At 35.3% G+C, this 23,475-nt stretch overlaps 1 protein-coding gene across 1 annotated transcript in view; it reads right to left on the bottom strand.

Annotated features, from left to right (window-relative positions):
- Positions 1-22,066, bottom strand: part of LOC125777131 (uncharacterized) — a 94,765-nt gene extending 72,699 nt beyond the window's left edge. Inside the window, exon 1 of the mRNA XM_049451352.1 lies at positions 21,346-22,066. Within this exon, the coding sequence (XP_049307309.1) occupies positions 21,346-21,984 (639 nt within the window). The 5' untranslated portion in view covers positions 21,985-22,066. The remainder of the gene's footprint in view (positions 1-21,345) is intronic.
- Positions 22,067-23,475: the final 1,409 nt, after the last annotated feature.

Below are 23,475 nucleotides of genomic sequence, written 5' to 3'. Positions count from 1 at the left end.
CCATTGAGAAGAAGAAAAAAGTGAGCCTTCCTGAGTGGAGAGAGCACTAGTACAAAACATGCGAGCATCGTGTACACTACCAAAGTGCCCCGCTACTACATGCCGAATTCTTAACTGTTAATCGCATACAACTTGTGCCTTTATGGAATAGATTCGGCTTTTTGAAAAATAAGCCGAATGGTTAACAACTGGTGCTTCTGCAAGTTTCAATTCAGTACCATCAATATACCCCATGCAATGCGGCAGCTCATTGTACGTTGTTTTAACGGTATCTTGTCTTTCATTGGTATCAGGCCAAGAGATATATCTAGATGTTAACTTCAAAATTAACGAAAATACTCTCTTTGTAATCTTGTAAAGCGTTTCACCATCTTCTACACCAAACAGTGTAGCTACTTTCCGAATCGCCGCACTTTCACCCGATGAACCCAAACGATATAAGGTTGTAGCTAACTGTAGTTCTACTGAAAATTGCCTAATGGATTGAGCGTTGTTAAACTGTGCCCTATCTTTGATCAAGGATAATAGCGACGCAAATTGATCTCTTGAGACTCGGAGTATTTGTTGGTAACGTCCTTCGTCTAAATAGTCAATAGTCCTCCATTCCAAACACTTAGGTACATTTTGATAATTTCCGCGATGGTTCGATAAGATAATTGCAAGACTGTCATCCAATTTTTCCAATAGCTATTGTCGCCTAAAAAGTCAAACTTTTGAGTTTTTAAAGCTTAAAAAAGTGAAATAAACAATTACCATCCAGATCTAGTAATATATTAGAAGCAGCTTCATCAATTATAAAATTAACAAGTTTTTGTTTCTCAGAAGTTTTTGGCATTTTTAAAAAATAGATTCGTTAATCTTTCGCAATTTCTTTTGTTTTGTTTTGTTATTTTTTCAATCACAATATTCGTTAAACGAGTCATGCACAATAGACATTGACAAAAGTTTTGCATAATAGTCACTCACAATAAATTGACCGAATCAGCCGGTTCATATATCAGTAGATTCTGCAATGGGTGCTCTCGTGCTCTTGTACTATATATTTCGGTATAGTATTTTTGCAATCTGCAATCTTGCAACAGCAAGAGAATACCCCTTATATATTTTTTAATCAGGAGGATTGGTAAAATAAATTTTCAAGAGCTTGTGGACACTCACATATGGCAACATTGTTTGTCAGTTATTCATTCTCCGTACATTCTTGGAATTTCAGCTTAAACTGAATTCTTAATTTTTAGTTTCAAGAAGCGTCACTCATTATCCAGACGCCGACAAGAATAGAAGCGTTCTTCAATAAATAATATTAAATTTTATATACATATGTAATTGTGGTGTTTCATTCGCCACATAATTGGTGACCTCTACAATTGAACAGCACACGTTAAATGGACCAACAACAAAATTGTGCAACCAAATCGGGCGATGGGTGCCCAGGTTTTTGAAACAAACACACCTTCCCAGCTCCCGCTACTACAAGCTATACACATCGACCTATTCGAACGAATCGAACTACCGCCGTTTTGGAACCAGCAGGTTCAATTGTGCTTTGCTGCCGTCGAAGCACAGTTCCAGCTCAAAAAATAACAACGGACGCAACGAAATATTATGCAGTAATAGCTCGCCTGGATCAAGAACACTCATCGTGCTTGAAAACATTATTTCTAATCCGCTCGAAACAGATAAGTATATCATACTTACGGAAACACTGCTTAATAATTATGCCATTCCTCCGGAACGCCGATTCAAAATGTTGCTATCCGGCGTCGAACTACGAGATCGACCGTCTGAACTGCTGGCAGAAATCCGCCTGGGAGGAAATCATTTAGACGCAGCATTTGTGCACACCATTTGGTTTGACCGTCTTCCTCTACAAATACAACTAACACTTGCTGCCACTGGTGAAGAAAACAACACTATTCTCGCGCGAACAGCAGATCGCCTCATGGAAGTTCAGCGAGGACATGAAGATCCCGGTATAATGGCTGTGACCCACAAATTCGCTGTTGGTAGTGACATTAAAAAACAACTTGACGAGTTGGCACGGCAAGTCGAAAAGCTGGCTCAGAGGCTCGACAGAGCATCATTCAACGAAAGCAATCGCAATAAAAATCGCGTATGCTGGTGACAACATAACACATCGCCGACTATTCGTTTACGACCGCATATCGGGTACGAAATTCCTCGTCGACACTGGCGCGGATATTTCCACTTTCTCGTAAAAACAAAAAAATGCCAACACCTTTCCGACTGCAAGCTGCAAACGGTAGCGAAATCGAAACCTACGGGGATAAGGCACTCACCCTCAACATAGGGCTACGACATCCGATCCATTGGATATTCTGTATAGCTAACGTACCGTATCCAATCATCAGTGCAGGTCTCATCCATAAATTTGGATTAGTTGTAGACCTCAAACGTGGTCGCTTGGTAGACCCCAATTCAGACTCGTACAATGTAGGCCATTATGCAACCGCCCCCGTTACAGCGGTTACGGCCCTAACCGAGAGCAACAAATTTACGGCTATCCTCAAAGATTTTCCAGAACTATTGGGAAACCCCTCGAACCGCACAGCCATCAAACACTCGGTCAAACATTTCATCCCTACCACCGGACCACCGTGCATGGAACGTGTTCGACCGCTCTGTCCTGAACGCCTCAAAGTGGCCAAAAAGGAGTTTGAGCTCCTAATCGATTTGGGTCATGTCAGACCGTCAAATAGCCCCTGGGCTAGTCCCTTACACATGGCCAAGAAGAAAAATGGAGACTGGCGACCATGCGGAGACTACCGTAGACTCAACGAAAGAACTGACCGGTACCCAATCTTGCTTCTTCATGATTATGCCACAATATTAGCAGGAAAGAACATATTTTCTACAATCGACCTCAGACGTGCATTTCATCATATTCCGGTGGCCCAGGAAGACATACCAAAAACCGCCATAATAACCCCGTTCGGGTTATTCGAGTTTATCAGCATGCCATTCGGGCTCCGAAATGCGGCACAGTCTTTTCAGCGCTTTATCAACGAAGCACTCACGGGCCTCGATTGCGTTTATGCTTACATCGACGACCTGCTGATAGCATCATCCAGTGAACAACAACACATACAACACCTCCGGCTAGTATTCAGCGGCTTAGCCAACACGGCCTGTGCATTAATGCGGAAAAATGAATTTTGGGTACTTCTGAAGTCGTTTTCTAGGGATATAGAATTTCGAAACTCGGTTTCGCACCACTTCCGAGCCGAGTCCAGGCGCTACGGAATTTCACAAAACCCAAAACAATAAACTTCTACCGACGACACATCAGAAACGCTGCCACTGCCCAGGCACCTCTCAACGAGTTTTTAAAAGATTCAAAGAAGAAAAACGTTCGCAGACCAGTACCTTGGACAGCAGAATCAGAACAAGCTTTCACCTACATCAAGGAACAACTAGCAGCCGCAACTCTCCTAGCTTATCCATTACCAGCCGCCGAACTTCGTATTACGTGAGACGCATCTTATACTGCGCTGGCAGTGGTGCTAGAGCAGAAACATAAAAACGTTTGGAGGCCACTTGGATTTTTCTCGAAAAAGTTGTCACCCTCACAGATTAACTACAGCACATATGATAGAGAATTGACAGCTGTATACGAAGCCATCAAGTACTTTAGGCACAATCTGATAAATCCTCACCTCGCCAGATCAGACAGCTAGGATTCATCAGCCAATTCACGACTTACATTGAATACATCTCCGGTTGAAACGATGCATTTACCAGCAGTTATTGACTACAATGAGCTGTCCCGAGCGCAGGCCTCGGACGAAGAGCTGCAGCAACTTCTTGCAAATAACGAAACATCATTAAGGTTCCAAACGCTTACCTCTGATCCCAACGGGCAGACTATTTATTGTGACGTTTCAACAAATAACATCAGACCATTCGTGCCAGCACCGCTACGTCAGAGAATTTTCCAAACTTTACACAACCTCGCACATTCCAGCGGCAGAGTGACAGGAAACTCATTGCTCAAAGATACATGTGGCCATCAATGAACAAAGATGTTACGCAATGGGCTCGAGAATGTGTTCCATGTCAACGTCCCAAAATAGGCCGTCATGTACAAGCAGCACCCGCCACATTCCCTATTCCGGACGAGAGATTCAAGTACTACATGACTATGGTCGACCGATTTACGAAATGGCCAGAAGCGGTACTCATTAAAGACATAACGGCAAGCACGGTCGCCAAAACGTTCATCGCCCGCTACGGATGCCCCAAGCTGCTCACTACCGATCAAGGTACCCAATTCGAAAGTGCGCTTTTTACAGTCGGCGGCAAACGTATTCCCACCACGGCATACCACCCAGCAGCCAACGGTCTGGTAGAAAGGTGGCACCGCAAGCTCAAAGCCGCCATTATGTGTCATCAAATTTCTCAGTGGACTCAGGTTCTACCAACAGTATTATTGGAATTGAGAACTTGCTACAAGGAAGACTTAAATGCATCTCCCGCAGAATATCTGTATGGGACAACACTCCGGGTTCCTGGCGAATTTTTCTCAGATGGAGATCCACCGGGAGATTCCCAATTTTTTCTTAAAGGTTTTCGCTCATATGTATATGAGGAAAATCAAACCAGTTCCTTCAACCCACCATTGCCGTCAGAAAACGTTCTGTTTCAAAGAACTGTCAACATACACACACGTATTCTTGAGGATCGACGCAACTAAACGACGACTTGACCAGCCATATTGAGGCCCACACAAAGTGATCAAAAGACTTAATGAACGTGTTTTTGCCATCGAGGTTAACGGCAAGATTATAAATGTAATTATCGAGCGCCTAAAACCAGCTCATTTGGCCAATGATGAAGTATTCGACAGCACGCCACATAGTCGTATTCTCACCGAGCCAATGAATTCGCCACGTACATCAACCAGCCTACCTATGCACCAAAGTACCTGAAACATTTGCACCCGCGAAACTCAACCTCAAAAAGTCCAGCAAGTCTTTATTTGGGGGGAGTACTGTGGGCACTCACATATGGCAACACTGTTTGTCAGTTATTCATTCTCCGTACATTCTTGGAATTTTAGCTTAAGCTGAATTCTTAATTTTTAGTTTTAAGAAGCGTCACTCATTATCCAGACGCCGACAAGAATAGAAGCGTTATTTAATAAATAATATTAAATTTTATATAATTGTAGTGTTTCATTCGCCACAAGCTCAAAACATGCGCTACATCAGCATGGATAAATTGATACGAAACTCTTTGATTCGAGAGAGCGTTGTCAAAGTCCATATTTTTTATAACATTTGCCAATGATGCCACTATGGAAGAAATGTGTTAGGGAATTTTTAGTAAATGTTTTGGGAGTTTGTAATTTCCAAATACTATGCCTAAGAAAAAACAAATATACCCTAAACCTTAATACCTTTACTTATAATAATAAATTTTAAAACCTAATATCGACTACAAATAAAACCAATATTGTTACATTATAACTTTTATTAGTATTTACGATACTTTCTACTCGTATTACATTTATTTGTACTTATAACTTATAATTATAGTAATATTTACATCTACTACGCTATTCCAAACTAAATATTGTTACAAAAGTAGTATTAAGTTGTATTTGTATTGCTATATGCAAATTAATTCCCGTAACGAGGGAATTTTAAAAAAATATATATTCTCCCCCCTTCCTAAAATGAATCGTCCCCGATTCACTATTATTTTGAGTTAATTTAGATATTTGATTTAAAAGAGCATTGTAAGTGATTTCTTGAAATTGCGCATTTTCGATTGGTTTTGGAATTGCGCGAGATTTTTTTAATTTTAGTATTAAGTAAGTTATGAAAATTATTCCCAAGATTAAAATTATATACCAAAAATATGAATTTACTATTATGTTCTTGTTCCGTTCTGCTAAAATATTTATATTGTCTAATTTTAACATTTTATTGGTTGTTTCAAAATATTCTAATATTTCAAAATTATTAATGTGGTTATTTTTAAAATAATTCCAAATTTTTACTTCAATGTTTTCATAAGATTGATTATTTATTATAGTATAATTTTCAAATGTTATTAAATATGTTCCATTTAATGTTTGATTATCTACAATGTTTTTTCCTGAAACTAATATCGCTCCTGATTTAATTTCTTCAATTTGTAAATTTTTTTCTTTTATTTTGTTACATTTTCCTTGTTTTTTATTTAAAATTTCTGACAAACATGTGTTTTTCTTATTTAATTTACAATAGGTTTTTGAAATTTCTGTCTTACAATTTTAAATATTAAAAAACTTATTTTTACAATATATTATGTTCTGGTCAATAATAAGCTTACCATCTAATTGAGCTATGGCTCTTACATCGTAGTACTTACATGTTAGTTGTATTTTAGGATATTTAATATACATACATTATAATTATGTCTCCTTTTTGGGCTATTTTAAATTTAGAAATGTCCATTAAATCTGTTATAGTCATAATACCGTGTTGGTAATATGTTATGTTTTTTAATTCATCATAATGTAAAATTGTTGGATTTAAAATTCCAATTTTACCAAAAGTTATTGTATTTATTAGATTTTGCAGTTCATGAATAACATATTGATTTCGTTTTCTTTTTATTTTCCTGTTGGCGGTATCGCCTTTAATATTATTTACTGTTTCAGTTAATTCTGTTATTATTTTAAACATTTCTGAATTTGTTGTAAATTGCTTATTGTTATTTATTACCAGTTCGTCCAATTTATTATTAATTTTTACAATGTCATCATGGTCTGCTGTACCAGCTATCCATTTCCAAAGCGTTCCTAATTCATTTATACCTCTTTTTGCCGAAAATTGGTTTGTTTTAATTGTTCTATTAAAGTTTTAATTATCAAAATTTCAGATTCAGTTTCCTGTGTAATAATTCCTAGGCTGTCGTGATTTTGTTCGTTAATACTGTAAAAATTTCTATTTTCGTCTGCTATTATATTTTCAAAATAAGATAAATTAGTAATGTGGAATAGGTCCCCGTATTCTTCATAAATGGAAACATCTCCATTTTCGATAAGTACGTAGTCTTGTCGAGTATAGTCTATAACATCAGCGGCTGCTGAGCTGATTAATGCAGTCAAGATTAAAATGATCATATTGGAAACCTATAAAATTATGATTTTATATTATCTTTATGAATAATTCTATTTCTATTATTAATTATTATTTTATTCTCTAAATTTTCCTTAACTTGCTGTTTTTTATATCTAGGTTCTAATTTATTTCTCTCTCCTATTATTTTCTCGTAAATGATTTGGCCGGGATGATATTGCTTATCTGATCTATGTCTATTATGAAACGTTAGCATTTTCTCCTGTGCTTGTTTTAAAGTTGTTGGCAAATTTTCATGGTTTATTTTATTATAAAGTACTTCATTCGGTTTAAAATTTGTTACTGAATGTATTGTTGAATTGTATTTTTGTGCTACTCTAAGTATTGTTTCTAAATTACTGACAATATTGTATTCTTATTTTATATATCTGGCTATTTCAATTATTGTTGAATGGACTCTTTCAACTTGTCCGTTAGTTATGCTGTGACGTGGATCACAAAAATAAATTTCAATATTTAACCTTTGCATTAAGGATTTAAATGTTGGTGTGGTAAAGCTTGGTTCGTTGTCTAAAGTAATTTGTTTTACATCTGTGAAGCTTTGAAGCAATTCTAAAACCTTTTCTTCAATATTTGATTTATCTTCTATATGTTTTAATACTAAAAATTTTGAATAAGCATCTATACATGTGATAAATTTGAGTTTTTGTGCGTAGAAAATGTCTAAATGAAGTTTTTCCCCTTCTTTTTCTGGGATTGGGGCTTTGCCTATTCGTATTTTCTTGGGATGACGATCATATTTATTTTTATTACATATCATACAATTTCGAAAGTATTCTTTCATTCTTTTCCTCATTTCTGGCCAGTAATATAATTTTTCAATTTGTTTGATATTTTCATTATAGCTTCGATGAGCTTTATTATGGGTTTGTTCGATTAATCCGGACTGATCTTCTCTATTAATAATATCCATTGGAAAAAGTTTTGTGAATACAAATTTGTTCTGAAAAGTTTGTTTGAGAGTTTCCTGGACTTCATGCAAATCTTCAACGGTGCAGTGAATCCCTGTCACTAACTTTGGCTGAATATATTCTTTCAAAATTGTTACTAAATTTTCTACTGTATCAAATTCTATTAAATGCCTTTTATTTCCAAAGGTTTCAATTAACTCATGGACAGTAAATCTGTTCTTACATAATATTATTTGTTGTTTAAATTGATTTATGGGTTTTTGTGTTTCTTGTATTTGAACGCTTTCACTACTCTGTGCTGAATGTTGAGATTCCTGACTCTGGGAATCATCGGAAATGTTATATACTTCAAGACGCGACAATGCGTCAGCTACAATATTGGCTTTATCGGGTTGATATACAAATTTTGGAGAAAATTCTTCTATTAATGCGTGCCATCTTTTCATTTTTGGATTAGGATTACGGGGTGATAAAGCAAATGTTAATGGTTGGTGATCAGTGTGTATTTCCAAATTGGTTACACCATAGAGGTAATTTCGTAGATTTTTTAATGACCAAACAATGGCATAAAGCTCTTTTTCATTAGTTGCATAATTTCTTTCTGTTTTATTAAGAGTTTTTGAAATGAAGGTTATTGGTTTACCCCCTTGTGATAGTACCGCACCCATTGCAACGTTAGATGCATCGGTAGTTAATACAAATGTTTTTGAGTAGTCAGGCTGTATCAATTCCATTTCTGAAGCTAATTGTTTTTTTAATTTATTAAATGCATTTATTCCTTCTTCATCTAGAGTTATTTCAAATTTTTTTGATTTGTTTTTAGAAATCCTACCGTTATCTCCTGATAGGTATTTTGTCAAAGGTTTGGCTATCGAAGCATAGTCTTTAACGAACTTACGATAATATCCTGCAAGTCCCAAAAATCCTCTTAATGCTCGCAAACTTTTTGGTATTGGATAGTTTAAGATTAATTTTATTTTATTTGGGTCTGTTTTGATGACATTTTGAGCTACTATATAACCCAAAAACTCTATTTCTTCAGCGAAAAATTTTGATTTTTCTAATGAAATTTTCATATTAGCATTTTTTAATATTTTTGTAATTGTTTCTAAATCTTTTAAGTGTTGAGTTACGTTTTTCGAAAAAATAATTATGTCATCCATATAAACGGGACAGATTTTTCCTATATGTTCTCGCAATATATCATCCATTGCTCTCTGAAAAATTCTAGGGGCATTTTTTAACCCAAAAGGCATCCTTAAAAATTCATATTTCCCATTATTAACGGAAAAAGCTGTTTTCTCAATATCATTTTCTGTCATTAAAATTTGATGAAACCCTGATTCTAAATCAATGGTTGAAAAATATTTTGCTTTGCCTAGATTAGACAGTATTACGTTTGTATCCGGGATCGGATAACGATCAGAAATTGTATGCTCATTTATTTTTTTGTAGTCAATTACCATTCTAAGTTTTGGTGTTCCATTGTCGTTTGTGCCCTTTTTTGGTACCACCCAAATTGGTGAGTTATATGGACTTTTACTAGGTCTTATTATATTATCGTTAATCATTTTATTTATTTCCTCATTTACAAACGAGTTTACAGATAGAGGATATGGATATTGTCTGCTCCATATCGGATCCTCATTTTTCATTCTTATTTCCGCTTTTACATTTGTCATGAAGGGAAAGCTTGTATTAATATTTGAATGCATTTGAGCAATTTTTTCTTTTATTTTGGCTTTAAGCTGAGTTAATCTTTCATCTTAATTTGCAATATCTAACTTTTCGGAATTCTTTTCCGAATAATAATCATTATCATCATTAATTTCTGAGCCATTTTCACCCAGTATCGAATAATTATCGTTTATGTTGCCGGCAAATTCATCGGCTGGCGTTGTAGAACTTTTTCTTTCCACAATATTTTCTTTATATAATTTGCCGGTATTATCATCGGCTGGCTTTGTAGAACTTTTTCGTTCCATTGTTTTTTTTTATGATTATTTTTTTCATTTTGCTGGTATAAATCTTCAGCTGGCGTTTTAGGACCTTTTTGTCCCAAAATAAATTTTTTTAATATAATATTGCCGGTAAAATCTTCGGCTGGCGGTGTAGAACTTGCTTGTTCCACAATTTTGTTTTTTTCATTTTTAATATCACCGATACTTTTCTCGGCTAGTTTTTTGGAAGCTTTTTGTTCCTTAGTTTTGTTTTCAAAATAAATATTCATGCTACTTTTTTTTATTTTCTGAGTTATTTTTTACCCTATAATTAATTTTCCCATTGGACACATCGATGAGTGCCTCAATATATTTAAGGAAATTGTATCCTAAAAGGAGATCCGATTCTAATCCTTCTATTTCATAGAAGATTTCTTCGACTCCAAATAGGGTAATTAAGTGGTAAAATTTTATTATGGAATAGCCATTCACGGTTTTTATGAGCTTATAAATGGCTAATTCGTTTTTATTATTATAAACCCCAGGCTTAATGTAGCATGAGGTTGCTCCCGTATCAATTAGAGCTTTTAAATTTTTATTTAATTTTGGGTCATGTAATTTGAGATAGGGGAGTTCGTCCCCTCTTCGCCTAAAAAATGGCTCTCGTTTATATTGTTAATTCGCTGACTTTTTTCTTGCGGGCGAAAGCTATTATTGCTTTCTCTCTGCCGCTTTACCCCATGGGCTTCCTGATTTTGCCCCCTATTGGCCTGAAAGTTTGCATTGGTTTGCAAAGGTTTTAAATTTTGATTATTATTGGTATTTCTTTGTTGTTGGTAAAAATTATTATTACTTTGTTGTCCCTTCATATTAAAATCTCGATTATAAAGTCTGGATACAGATGGATCTATATCCATTGGGGTTGGTTTCGGATAATTATAATGTGTATTGGTATTGTTCCTTTGAGGAAATCTTAGGTTATTGTTTGGGTAAGTTGGCTTCATTCTATTTCTGTCAACCATAAAGTTTTAAGCAAATCGAGCTCTTTGATTATTCGATTCAAGTTCCTGTGCTTTTGCTAAAGCGTCAGGTAAATCTTGTGGGCTTAAAGAGAAAATTATGTCTCGTAATGGTGTGTTTAGTCCTGTTATGAAGATCCTTAAGGCATGTTCTCTGTTTTTGTTGTTTAATTCTTTGGTCAAGTCTGCGTTGTTTCCGTGTGTCATAATAGTTTTATTTATTAATAGCGTCAACTTTTTGTTGACGAGATTGTAGTATTCTACAACCGACATTGCACCTTGCCTTAAGATGCTTAATTCTTGTTCAATTATGTGTATTGGACGTTTGTCCGCATATGCAAAGTCTAGACGAGATAGAATTGCATCGAGATTTAGTACTGTTCCGTGATTTGTTAATGCATCATTTGCATCATGCGTTATTTTATTTCTTAGTATTGTGAGTGCGGCAAAGTACTTCCTACTGCCCTCACGTATAGGCTCATAGCGTTAAGCGCAGCCTCTCTCCAACTAACATATGAATTAATCCTACCAGTAAATTCAGGTACGGATTTAACTACATCTAATGATTCTAGGCAAGCTATATTGTCGTCTATCGTCTGTGTTAAAAAATCAGTTGCACTAGTGGTATTGACTGTTATTTGTGAGCGTAGTTGCTCTACTTCCTCACGTAATGCTATGTTGCTGTCAGCAATAAGGCGAGTTATTCGGTCTACGGTCAAAGCGTCTCCGTTAGCCATTTTGTCTAATTTTTAAATTTCTGGTTTTTCTTTTTAATTTTTTTTTATTTTATCCCTTCTAGGAAGAGATGCTTTTTTATTCTGGAGGGTCTGGAGTTCAGAATCGCAGAATTAAGCTTTGTTATAAACCGGAGGGTCCCCCTTGCGGTGGTGAATCGTGGTTTCAATATATTTTTATTATGTGGCTGATCGAGCCTTTAATTATTGTTTTAATTTAAAAAAATTTTGGTTGAATTAATTTTTCATAATTCTCTGGAGGGTCCCTTGGGTGGTGAATCGCAGAGAATTTTAATTTGTTATAAGCTGGAGGGTCCCCCTTGCGGTGGTGAATCGCAGCTTTTAATTATTTAATTTATTGGTTGTACAAACCATTAGTTATAGTTTTGTTTCTTTATTTTCTTAGTTTAGGACATTTCTTAATTTCGTGATCGCCCTTACAAAAATCGCAATATGACAATTTTTTATATTTGATACTTGATACTTCCCATTTCTAATATACAAGAATATTTTAATTTTAACTTACAAATATATTCTGCTGTCTCTTTTAAAATTTCTGCTGATGATGCTGTTGGTGTTACTGCTGTTCCCTTTATGCCTGCTGCTACTACTGTTGACACGTCCGCTGATGTTGTTACCCCTGTTGCTTGGCTGTTATTCTGTTGCACTTTTAAGTCACTCTTTCACAGTTATTTTTTTGAGTGGAAGTTTTTCATTTACACTTTTTTTGGTCACTGTTATTTTTCTAATAGATTATTTAAAAAAATTTCTTGTTGTTTTTTTTTTATCTTGCGATTGTCATTTCGTTAAATGTTATTAATCAAGCAGTTATTTTTAATTGAAAGTTTTTCTCTTACACTTTTTTGGTCACTGTTATTTTTTTAATAGATTATTTAAAAAAAAATTCTTGTTTTTATTATCTTGCGATTGTCACTTCGTTAAATGTTCTTACTTGAAAAGTTTATCACTTTCTTATTTTAGTGGGCACTTTTTACTTGATTTTTTATACTTTTAATTTCACAGTTTTTAAGAACTTGATTTTTTATACTTTTAATTTTACAATTTTTAATAACGCGATTTTTTATACTTTTAATTTTACATTTTTTCACAATTTTTAATAACGCATTTTTTTTTAATTTCACAATTTTTGGCTAAATGAGTCTCAGCCCCTCCTCACAACATTACACTTCTACACCACACACATTACATTCACCACATCATCATTCTACACCACATCTTCATTTCACACCACATCATCATCACATTTCACATCACACGCACACAATATCAACATCACGAATTTAACACACATGAGGACCCCGCACAAAAGAAACAAAAGGGACCGACAGACAAGGCACCAGCCTCTTTTTGATTTCGACCGCGAACTCAGACAGTCACCTTGCGTTCCTTCGTACTTTTTCAGCGTTTTTCGTTTGTGCATCTTAACTCTACATTGCGAGGTAAGTGCCGCGAGTTTTGTACAGATAACTATGGCCCTTCGAAGCCGTACTGGACGGCACCAGTGGTCAAAGTAATAAAAATAAAAAAGTGAACACATTGTGAAAAGAAAAAAAAACCCAATACATATATATTAAACATAAAATTACAGTGGTAAAAAGAAACATAAAAAAGTGAACACATTGTGAAAAGAAAAAAAAAACCCAATACACATATATTAAACATAAAATTACAGTGGTAAAAAGAAACATAAAAAAGTGAACACATTGTGAAAAGAAAAAAAAACCCAATACATATATATAACATAAAGTTACAGTGGTAAAAAGAAACAGGAAAAAGTGAACACATTGGAAAGAAAAAAATTAAAAGTGAGCACATATGTAATACAATACACAAAAGTGCACTTAACAAAAAAAAAAAAAAATCGTGAAATACGAGGTGACAAAACTATGGAAAACACCACAAAGTATATATGTATATATTTATTAATACAGTGGAGTGAAAATTTAAGTGCAATAAACACAGTGCAGTGACCACAAAACCAAACAAAAAAGAGTGGTGAGCTTGAAGAAACAAAAAAAAAAAAAACAAAGAGTGGAGTTGTGAAACTAAAAAATACATACATACATATGTACGTTCAGCAACCAACAAACGGGCGCGATAAAACAAAAAAAAAAAAAAACTAAGAACACACAACTAAACGGATAAACGGAAAACGGGCGCGAAATTAAACCAACGAAGTTAAACAACACAAGTATCAACACGGAGGGCTGGAACGCAATCACAACACCAACAAAGGAGACTGGCACAGAGGAACAGAGAAAGAAAAGGAAAAAAGGAGCAGCTTCGTAAAGCAGTAAGCAGGATTGCCTAAACCGTAAGCGAAGGCAGATTTATAAAAAACAAAAAGCACACCCAAAAGCCAAAAACAGAAGCAGAATAAAAGATAAAAATACAAACATCCATACATATATTCTATTTTTGCATTTACTTATATATACCTACATATTTATTACATGCATATACATATATTTACAAAATATTTTTTACACCATTTTTTCCATGAACCAAACTCGGCTGGGTCACCGGAAAATTCTCTTAAACTTTTTACTATGTCTGGCACTTTGTCTAGTTCTCCTAAATTACCTAGCTGCTCTTGGTCAATTCCTTGATTCTCTACATTGGGAAAATCAAATATTTGATTTTGAGTTTGTTGTAATAAAATCGGTAATTGTTCATATAACACTTGCCGAATGGCATTTGTTAAGTCGCTAGGTTGGGTCATATTTCTGTTGTTTTGAAATGTCGCTTGTCTTTGTAACTGTCTTTGTCGTTGGTGGGGATTTTCTTCAATGTCAATTAATGGGGGTCTAACTAAATTATTTGGATTAGCCATCCGTTTTATCAAAATTTAGTTTTGTATTATTAACTTAATTGGAGTATTTTACCATAACCACCATAAGTTTTCTTGATTCGCCTTAATCAATCAATATCATTATTTTAATTTATTATTATTGTTTTTGAAAACCAGTAGCTGGTTTTACCCTTTTATCCAGGAGGGTCCTTTGGATAGGAATCGCAGAATTGGGTTAAATTATACTACTTTTGCTTCGAAAACTTCGTTAAGTTAATTGTTTGCAAAAGTAGGAGTTATTATTTTTTTATCGCTTTACGCCCTTTTGATTATTTCTAATTTTATATGCACTTAAATTTCACAATTTCATTAGTTAATTTCACTTTCACTTAGGTTTAATATTTTATGAAATATTTATATAAAATTTTAGTTTTCTAATTAATAATTATGTTTTGAGATTTAATATCAATTTGTTTGTATAAAATTTAAAATTCTCTAATATAATTTTTATTTTCAATTAAACTTAATATCTGTATATTTTTTTTCATAAATTTTCAACATTTCAGATCTAATTTCTGGCGTACTTTATTTATTTCTTTTCTTTTCACTTTCAAATATCAAACTTTAATTTTTTAATTCACTTATGTTTCAAAATTACTTAAATTCTAACTTACATACATTACATCAAATTGATGTGGTCGCTCCTCCTGGTAACTCGGATTTTGTCCCGTTTGCTTCCTACTAGGGATCCTGCAGCTTACACAAGTGTAGAGGGTGTCCTGCGGGCTGACCTGACAAGACTTGCAATCCACCGATGTTGTCCAACAAGGTCTTCTTTTAAGTTTTTATCCTCGTTGGTCCCTGCTCGGGCGCCAGTTAAGTTCTTCTTTATTGAATTTCTAAAAGAAACTGATACATAGAATCTTAAAAATACCCTAAGCTAGCTGTGGTTCAACGGCAGCGGCGTCGGCAGAGTTTAACGGATGTTGAATGGTCAGCAGAATTGAAGTTGATTATTGTTGTTGATATTATTATTTATTGATCAGCAATAATGTCGATCACTTTTGGGAGTTGCAGCGGATGTTTGTTTATGTTATTCAACTTTAACAACAACATTGTTGCAATGATTGTTGTTATGTTGAAATAAATATTTGTTGTGTCAACTTTTAAGTTATTGAACTTTAACAATTACATTGTAGCAATGAATATTGTTGATATAAATATTTGTTGTATTATTATTGATAAGTGATAATATTGTTACGAATTTACTGCTTGCTAGTTTACTTTGTTAGGTTCGTATCTCTGGATTGACAAATAAAACCAAAACTGTTTAATTTAATTCAACAACTCTTTATTTCACAACTCGTCTACACTATATCAGTTTACTCTTAGCACTGGTTGATTACGTTGGCGCTGCCACGGCTTATATAGCCACGCACTTCTCGCTGATGCCGACGTGTCCTTCTAGAATATTGCGTCTGAAAATTACCACAACATAATGCTATACGGCGCCAGACGCAAGCAGACAGTCGCGGCGCCAGATGTCTACAACAAGACAAATGCTATTCCATATACCTACAGCTATTGTTCATAATAAGGGATGCATATAGTAATACAAATACAACTTAATACTACTTTTTGTAACACTGCCCTCCACTAAAGCCTAATCGTCCCGATTAGGCACAAATCCTCTTGAACCAAATGGGGCGAGCCTCTCCAAATGTACTACTTTCATTTTACATCGTGCTTTCCCATTTCTTTGTATGCGGTATACCACGTCATTAAGTCGTTTCATCACCATATAGGGTCCTTCCCAGGCTGTCTGCAGTTTCGGGGACAAGCCTTTCTTTCGAAGTGGATTGTACAACAGGACCAGATCACCTTCTTCAAAACCTTTTGAATTTGCCGCTTGATCGAACCGGTCCTTCATCTTATTGCTCATCAGATGCGTATGCTGTCTTACCATTAGATGCAATTCATTCATTTCTTCATTTAAGGCAGAACAATAATTTCCATCATTTCTTACAGCTGTAGGATTCGTTCCAAACTTAAGATCAGCAGGGAGTCGCAGATCAGATCCAAAAATAATCTTTGCTGGCGTGTAACCAGTTCTCTCGTGCTTTGCTGAACGATACGCCAGCAGGAACATCTGGATGCACTTGTCCCAATTCCGTTGATCTTTATTAACGATTTTCCGCAGATGTTCTTCGAGCGTTCGGTTGAATCTCTCTACCATCCCATCTGATTGTGGGTGTAACGCTGTTGTCCGTGTCTTGTGGATGCCCAATAATGTACAGACTTCTTGGAAAATGGAAGATTCGAAATTCCTGCCTTGATCTGAGTGTAATTCGACGGGCACTCCGAACCTTGTTATCCAATTTTCTACAAACGCTTCGGCTACTGTCTTCGCTTCTTGGTTTGGTAAGGCATATACTTCTGGCCATTTACTGAAATAGTCCATGACAACCAGTAGATATTTGTTTCCGGCCGTACTGGTTGGGAATGGACCTGCAACATCCATTGCGACTCGTTCAAATGGTGATCCCACGTTGTACTGTTGTAGCCTACCGCGACTTTTGGCTTTAGGACCTTTAGCTGCCATGCACTCTACGCAATTACTTATACATTCTGCTATGGAATCTCGACAACCGATCCAGTAGAACCGTTGTTTAATCTTCTCTATAATTTTTGTAATTCCAAGGTGCCCTCCACTAGGTCCATTGTGATATTCTTTCAATACTTTTGGGATCATGGACTTCGGTACTATGATCAGCAGACGAGACTGTTTGCCATCTTCGCTTTCCCAGGTACGATGAAGGTATCCATTAACGAGGTTTATGCTGTTCCATTGGGCCCAATATGCTTTTGCCGTTGGACTCTCGTTACTTATTTGTTCCTTTGGTGGTCGTACCCCATTTTCTTTGGCCATTACCAGCTTTGTAAGATCAGGGTCCTCCAGCTGATTGATTCTGATGCGGTGAGGAGTCCAATCATCTTCAGGATCTATATTCAGTAATCGCACGTCGATTATACCTTCTTTTCCTTCTGATTTGGAGCAATGTTTAAATTCCAGTGGACAAGGGCGACGTGATAATGCATCCGCATTTTTGTGGTGAATCCTCTTTCGGTGTTCTGTTGGTTGTTTCCATTCTGATGGGTTTACTTTTATCTTGCAATTTCGGGCAAAGTGACCCGCTTTTCTACAGTTGAAACATCTGTCTGTTGTATTTACTCGCCGTGCAGCAATTGTCTTCAGAGTCTTCAATATTTCTTCCATCAGCGTCGGTTGTTCCATCCCAACTCTTTGTACTTTGTGTGCTGGTTTACTTAGTAGCGAAGCTGTTTCCTGTGTGAGGGCGTGCGAAACCGTTTCAGCAAACGTTCTTTTTGGCAATGCATACGTGGCGCGTTTGGTGTCCACATCACGAATTCCATTTATGAAACATTGAATTTTTACCCTCTCAATGTAATCCACAGGTGCATCTGCATTTGCCAAATGAGCCAGTCGTTCTATTTCAGTTGCAAACTCTTGCAATGACTCGTTCATCTTCTGACCCCTATTTGCAGTTCGATCTGGTATATTTGTTTCCGGTGCTCACTACCATATCGTCTTTCTATCGCACTCATCAATGCCTCATAGTTGTCCCGTTCATAGTCTGGAATAGTTAATACCTCAATATAGCTTCTAACAATCCTTACCGCTGGTGGGGGGAAATGAAAGTCTTACATTGAGGGAGAATATATTCATTCTGATTTTTATTTTGTATTTTTCTGGCTTATATACAATTTCTAAAACTATCTTAAATAACTAAATATATTTGTATGTGTGTATGTTTTTATGTATTGCAGCATATTTTTTATTGCTGCTTGACATGGGGTTGATTTCAAGTGTATAATTTATTGCAAGTGTGCGTGTGTGTGTTTAATGTTTGGTCTCTGCTGTATATTTATGATTTTTGTCCCATGCATTTTTATTATTATTACTCGTAGATGTGCATTGCATGTAAATGCATTATGTATATACATATGTATGTATGTAAGTATATTAATATATAAATAGATATTTATATTTAGTAGAATTTCGGCTTTGCTGATAAATAAGCATGTTCAATGATATTTGAACATATTGCCGAGGGAAAGAAATGATTATTTAAATCTAGTGGACTGTATTTTTTATGTTATTAATATTCTATCGGTTGGGAATATTGACAATGATTCTATCAGCATTTTTCGCTTTACATTTATAACGGAAATATAGTATTAAAAGGCATAATATTACAATTACTACTAACACTAAAGATAAATGTCCGCTATGGTTTCTTAAATTTAACTCACTTAATTTTAATTCGTTGTTGCTGATCTTGTCAATGCCTTCTCGTAGCTTTCTCTGCTCTTCGTTGTCGTCTTTTGGTTTTTAGCTTGTCCGTTTGTTTTAACGTAAGCTGCCATGGTATTAGTAACTCCCAAATGGCTGTTACTACATCCGCTTTTCCAACTGGATCTATTTTTGTTTTATCCACTCGTGTTTTGGCGACATTTGTTGAGTTGCTGATTTCGTTTTTAGTGAGCTCTACTGATATTATCCGTCCATAGAGTTCGGTATGATGCAAATTCTCAATGCAACGACTGGCATTCGACGATGATGGCATTGTTACGTAGTCATAACAACGTGTACCGGTGTTGGTGACCACCTTGGCTCCGATAACTTTTCCATATTTAGAAAATATAGTTTTCAGATCCCTGGCTCTCGTTAATGAAGATAACCCGGATATCCAAAAATTACGTGAAGGTGTTGTCTGCTTTCCTGTGGACGACGATTTTGTAGAGATATTCACTGAAGGCTTTTCTTTGTCATCCTTCTGCGAAGACTTGTTTGAAGATGATTTTTGTTCACTAATGTCTTTATCCTTTTTGTCGCCGGACTTCTCATCTTTTCTCTTTGATTTATCGTCATCAGACTTGCTGCATTTACTGCTGCTGCATACACCCTTGGATGTTCTTGTGTCATCCAAAGCTGCAACCGTTTTTGTACTCGTTTGCGCTGAATTCTTGCCGGTAGTATCACCTTCTGCATCGGTGCATTTTTCCTTTTCATCAGGTGCCTTATCATGCAAAAGTTTTTGTTCGTCTTCACCAATAGTTACATTTATCGATTCCTCATTCGATTCGCCTGCATTTTCCTCTTCCCTGTCTGGACCATCGTTTGAAACACTTCCGTTATCAACTTCAACATCTCTTTCTACAAGATATTTTATTTCATCTTTTGCATTCTCCTCAATTTCCAAAGGAGACATTTTATTGTTCACATCGTTAAATGTGCCTTGCTCCTCAAAAGTATTTTCCTCTACGCGCAGCTTGTCTTCTAAAATGTATTCAAATACTTCAGTTTCGTCCTTATCTTCAAACGATTTCGTCTGGACTTCACTGTCCCACATTTCTCCAAAATGTGAACCTGCCGGAAGAGATATGATATTGTGAGATTCCTCAGTTTTTGAAGGCTTACGAAGTTCTTCAAGTGATTCTTCTTCAGCTTCATTTTTTGGTTTATTGCCTTCCTCTATTGCTTCTGCTGTTTCTTCCTCAGCAGAAGATAGATATATACAAGGCAGATAAAAGATAGGAACTTTTGTACATTTTAAATCCGAGTCAAAACGATACAAAATTTCAGGTTTTTCTTCTATTGCAAAATCTTCAAACAGGACATCACGCTGAAGAGAAATATAACTAATTTCGGGCTCTCCTTTTTGTAATCTCGCTTTACAAAGCTTGAGATTTTGGAAATATTCCGCCGTTATTTCAAAATATAAATTTTCAACTTCAGGAAAAATTGTTGAAAAATAATTTGTGTGGAAATTGTGCATTTGAAGAAACACAATTTTCAAATGTTTAATATGATCACTTTTTATTGTAGTGATTTTGTGGAGATCTTCCATTACTTCTCTGAGGAGTTGAATTTTCCTCTTAAATATGAAGATTCCAAGATCCAAATCACATGTATCTGAATTGATTTTATTTGTCATGATGTTAATATGCGGGAATATACACCCGTCTTACAATTATTATTTTATGTTTAGTCAATATGCGGGAATATACATATACCCGTCTTACAATTTAATTTTGCCTGTATTTATATTAATAACAGGGCTAATTATATTTGCCTGTATTTTTTATCAGGGCTTTTTTGTATATTGCCTGTTTTGTAAATACAGGACTTTTTAATTTGGCCGAGCTCTAAATCCGGCTCGAAGGACCAAAAAATGTTAATACCTCAATATAGCTTCTAACAATCCTTACCGCTGGTGGGGGGAATTGAAAGTCTTACATTGAGGGAGAATATATTCATTCTGATTTTTATTTTGTATTTTTCTGGCTTATATACAATTTCTAAAACTATCTTAAATAACTAAATATATTTGTATGTGTGTATGTTTTTATGTATTGCAGCATATTTTTTATTGCTGCTTGACATGGGGTTGATTTCAAGTGTATAATTTATTGCAAGTGTGCGTGTGTGTGTTTAATGTTTGGTCTCTGCTGTATATTTATGATTTTTGTCCCATGCATTTTTATTATTATTACTCGTAGATGTGCATTGCATGTAAATGCATTATGTATATACATATGTATGTATGTAAGTATATTAATATATAAATAGATATTTATATTTAGTAGAATTTCGGCTTTGCTGATAAATAAGCATGTTCAATGATATTTGAACAGGAATAGTCTGAAGGATTTCTGCCGCAGGTCCTTTCAATGATACAAACAAGGACGCCACCTTGTCCGCTGCATTCCAATTATTGGCCATTGCTGTCTTTTCAAACTGAAGTTTGAAAATTTGAAATGGAATACTTCCATCGAATGTGGGTGCCTTCAATCTTTGATTATTTGTTGATGGTGCAGGGCCATGTAGTTGCAGTTCTCGCACACGATTACTTAATTGAAGAACTTCTGCTTTTAAATTTTCTTCGTCATTTTTTAAAGTGCTTAATTCGTCTTCAAATTTTGAAAATTTCTCTTGCACTTGTGTATTATTCTCTGTAATCTGTTGTGTAAGGCGAGACTCTAACTGTGATGCATTTTCAGCTATTTGCGTCATTTGCTGTGCCAGACGATTTTCTGTTTGCACTACATTTTCTGTTATTCGTGATATATTTTCAGCTATTTGCTGTGCCAGACGATTTTCTGTTTGCGCTGCATTTTCCGCTATTTGCTGTACCAGACGATTTTCTGTTTGCACTGCATTTTCTGCTATTTGTGATGTATTTTCAGCTATTATTTGCTTAATAGCCACTAACAGCATGTTCGTGTCTGCACTTGATGAAGTTCGTTGTTCTTCTACTTTCTCTTCTACCTTTGTAGAAGTTTCTGGCCCAACAAATTCGAACTCGTCCACATTAATTCCATCCGCTTCCATTGCTTCACGTAATCGTGCCTGCAGATCCGCCTTTTGCCCGCTTATCGGCAAATTACGCTCCTCCAGTTCCTTTTTTAATTGTTGAATTCTCAATTCTCCGAATTTAACCATCTTGAATTTGGATTATTTGACAATCCCACTTCTGACACCAATTGTTACGAATTTACTCTTGCTAGTTTACTTTGTTAGGTTCGTATCTCTGGATTGACAAATAAAATCAACACTGTTTAATTTAATTCAACAACTCTTTATTTCACAACTCGTCTACACTATAGCAGTTTACTCTTAGCACTGATTGATTACGTTGGCGCTGCCACGGCTTATATAGCCACGCACTTCTCGCTGATGCCGACGTGTCCTTCTAGAATATGGCGTCTGGAAATTACCAGAACATACGGCTATACGGCGCCAGACGCAAGCAGACAGTCGCGGCGCCAGACTCAGCAATTGTTTAACTAGACAAGCAGACAGCCGTGGCGCCAGATGTCTACAACAAGACAAATGCTATTCCATATACCTACAGCTATTGTTCATAATCAGGGATGCATATAGTAATACAAATACAACTTAATACTACTTTTGTAACAATACGTTAGGAAAACATAATATATTTATATACATGTATTTACGATGGCTTTAATAATACACTTACCAACTTTATTTTTAGTAAAAACACTTATACACTGTATTTTTAATAAAAAAAACCTAAACACTATATTTTCACAACACAATTACTTATGTACTCCACAATGAAAAATAACGAACTGATTTTGTCAGTTATTTTTAACGGGATTTCGTCTAACAGTTCATTGTTTTGCTTGTCACCTGATTCGTAGCCCATGAACTTACCAAACCGTGAGATCATGGGCTCTCTCAGAAAGCGAAGAGAGGAGTTTCGGATCAATTTATCCATGACATCAGCTCGAACCTACCTACCCGACGCCTTTTCGCAAATGATTATGTTATGATAACAAATGCCCACATACATATTAGGCAACGGCAATGGCAATAGATTTCACAGTTAGTATGTCGTACATTTTAGCCTGTCGAGATGCTTGGTAACGGGGATCTGTTATCATAATATAATCATTTGCACAAAAATGGTAAAGTAGTTATGAGTTCTTGAACTGTTTAAATTTTTATATGGATGAAAGAAATGTATGTGGAATATGAAAAAATAGAAATATACTTTTTTCAATAAATGTATTTCTTGAAAAAAATATATTTCATATAGCATAAATTTTAGGTACCAACAAAAATAATAAATGTAATATGAGCAATGGTATTCTGATTTATGCTTGTATAAGTGTATTAAATTTAACACTTCCCTTATAATTACTTTATTTTTTTGGAAAAAATATATCCTGAAAATGTACTTTATTTCTATATTTTAACACAACCGTCTTAATACTTGCTCTACTAAATTTAATATTCTTCTTGTTTTTATTTACTGGCCTAGACACCACTTACGCGATTATAGCCGAGTTAACA

The sequence above is a fragment of the Bactrocera dorsalis genome, chromosome 3, assembly GCF_023373825.1.
Source record: "Bactrocera dorsalis isolate Fly_Bdor chromosome 3, ASM2337382v1, whole genome shotgun sequence".
In the NCBI taxonomy this organism is placed as follows: domain Eukaryota; kingdom Metazoa; phylum Arthropoda; class Insecta; order Diptera; family Tephritidae; genus Bactrocera; species Bactrocera dorsalis.
The sequence above is the reverse complement of the archived record's forward strand: the minus strand, read 5'-3'. Positions and strand labels throughout refer to the sequence as shown.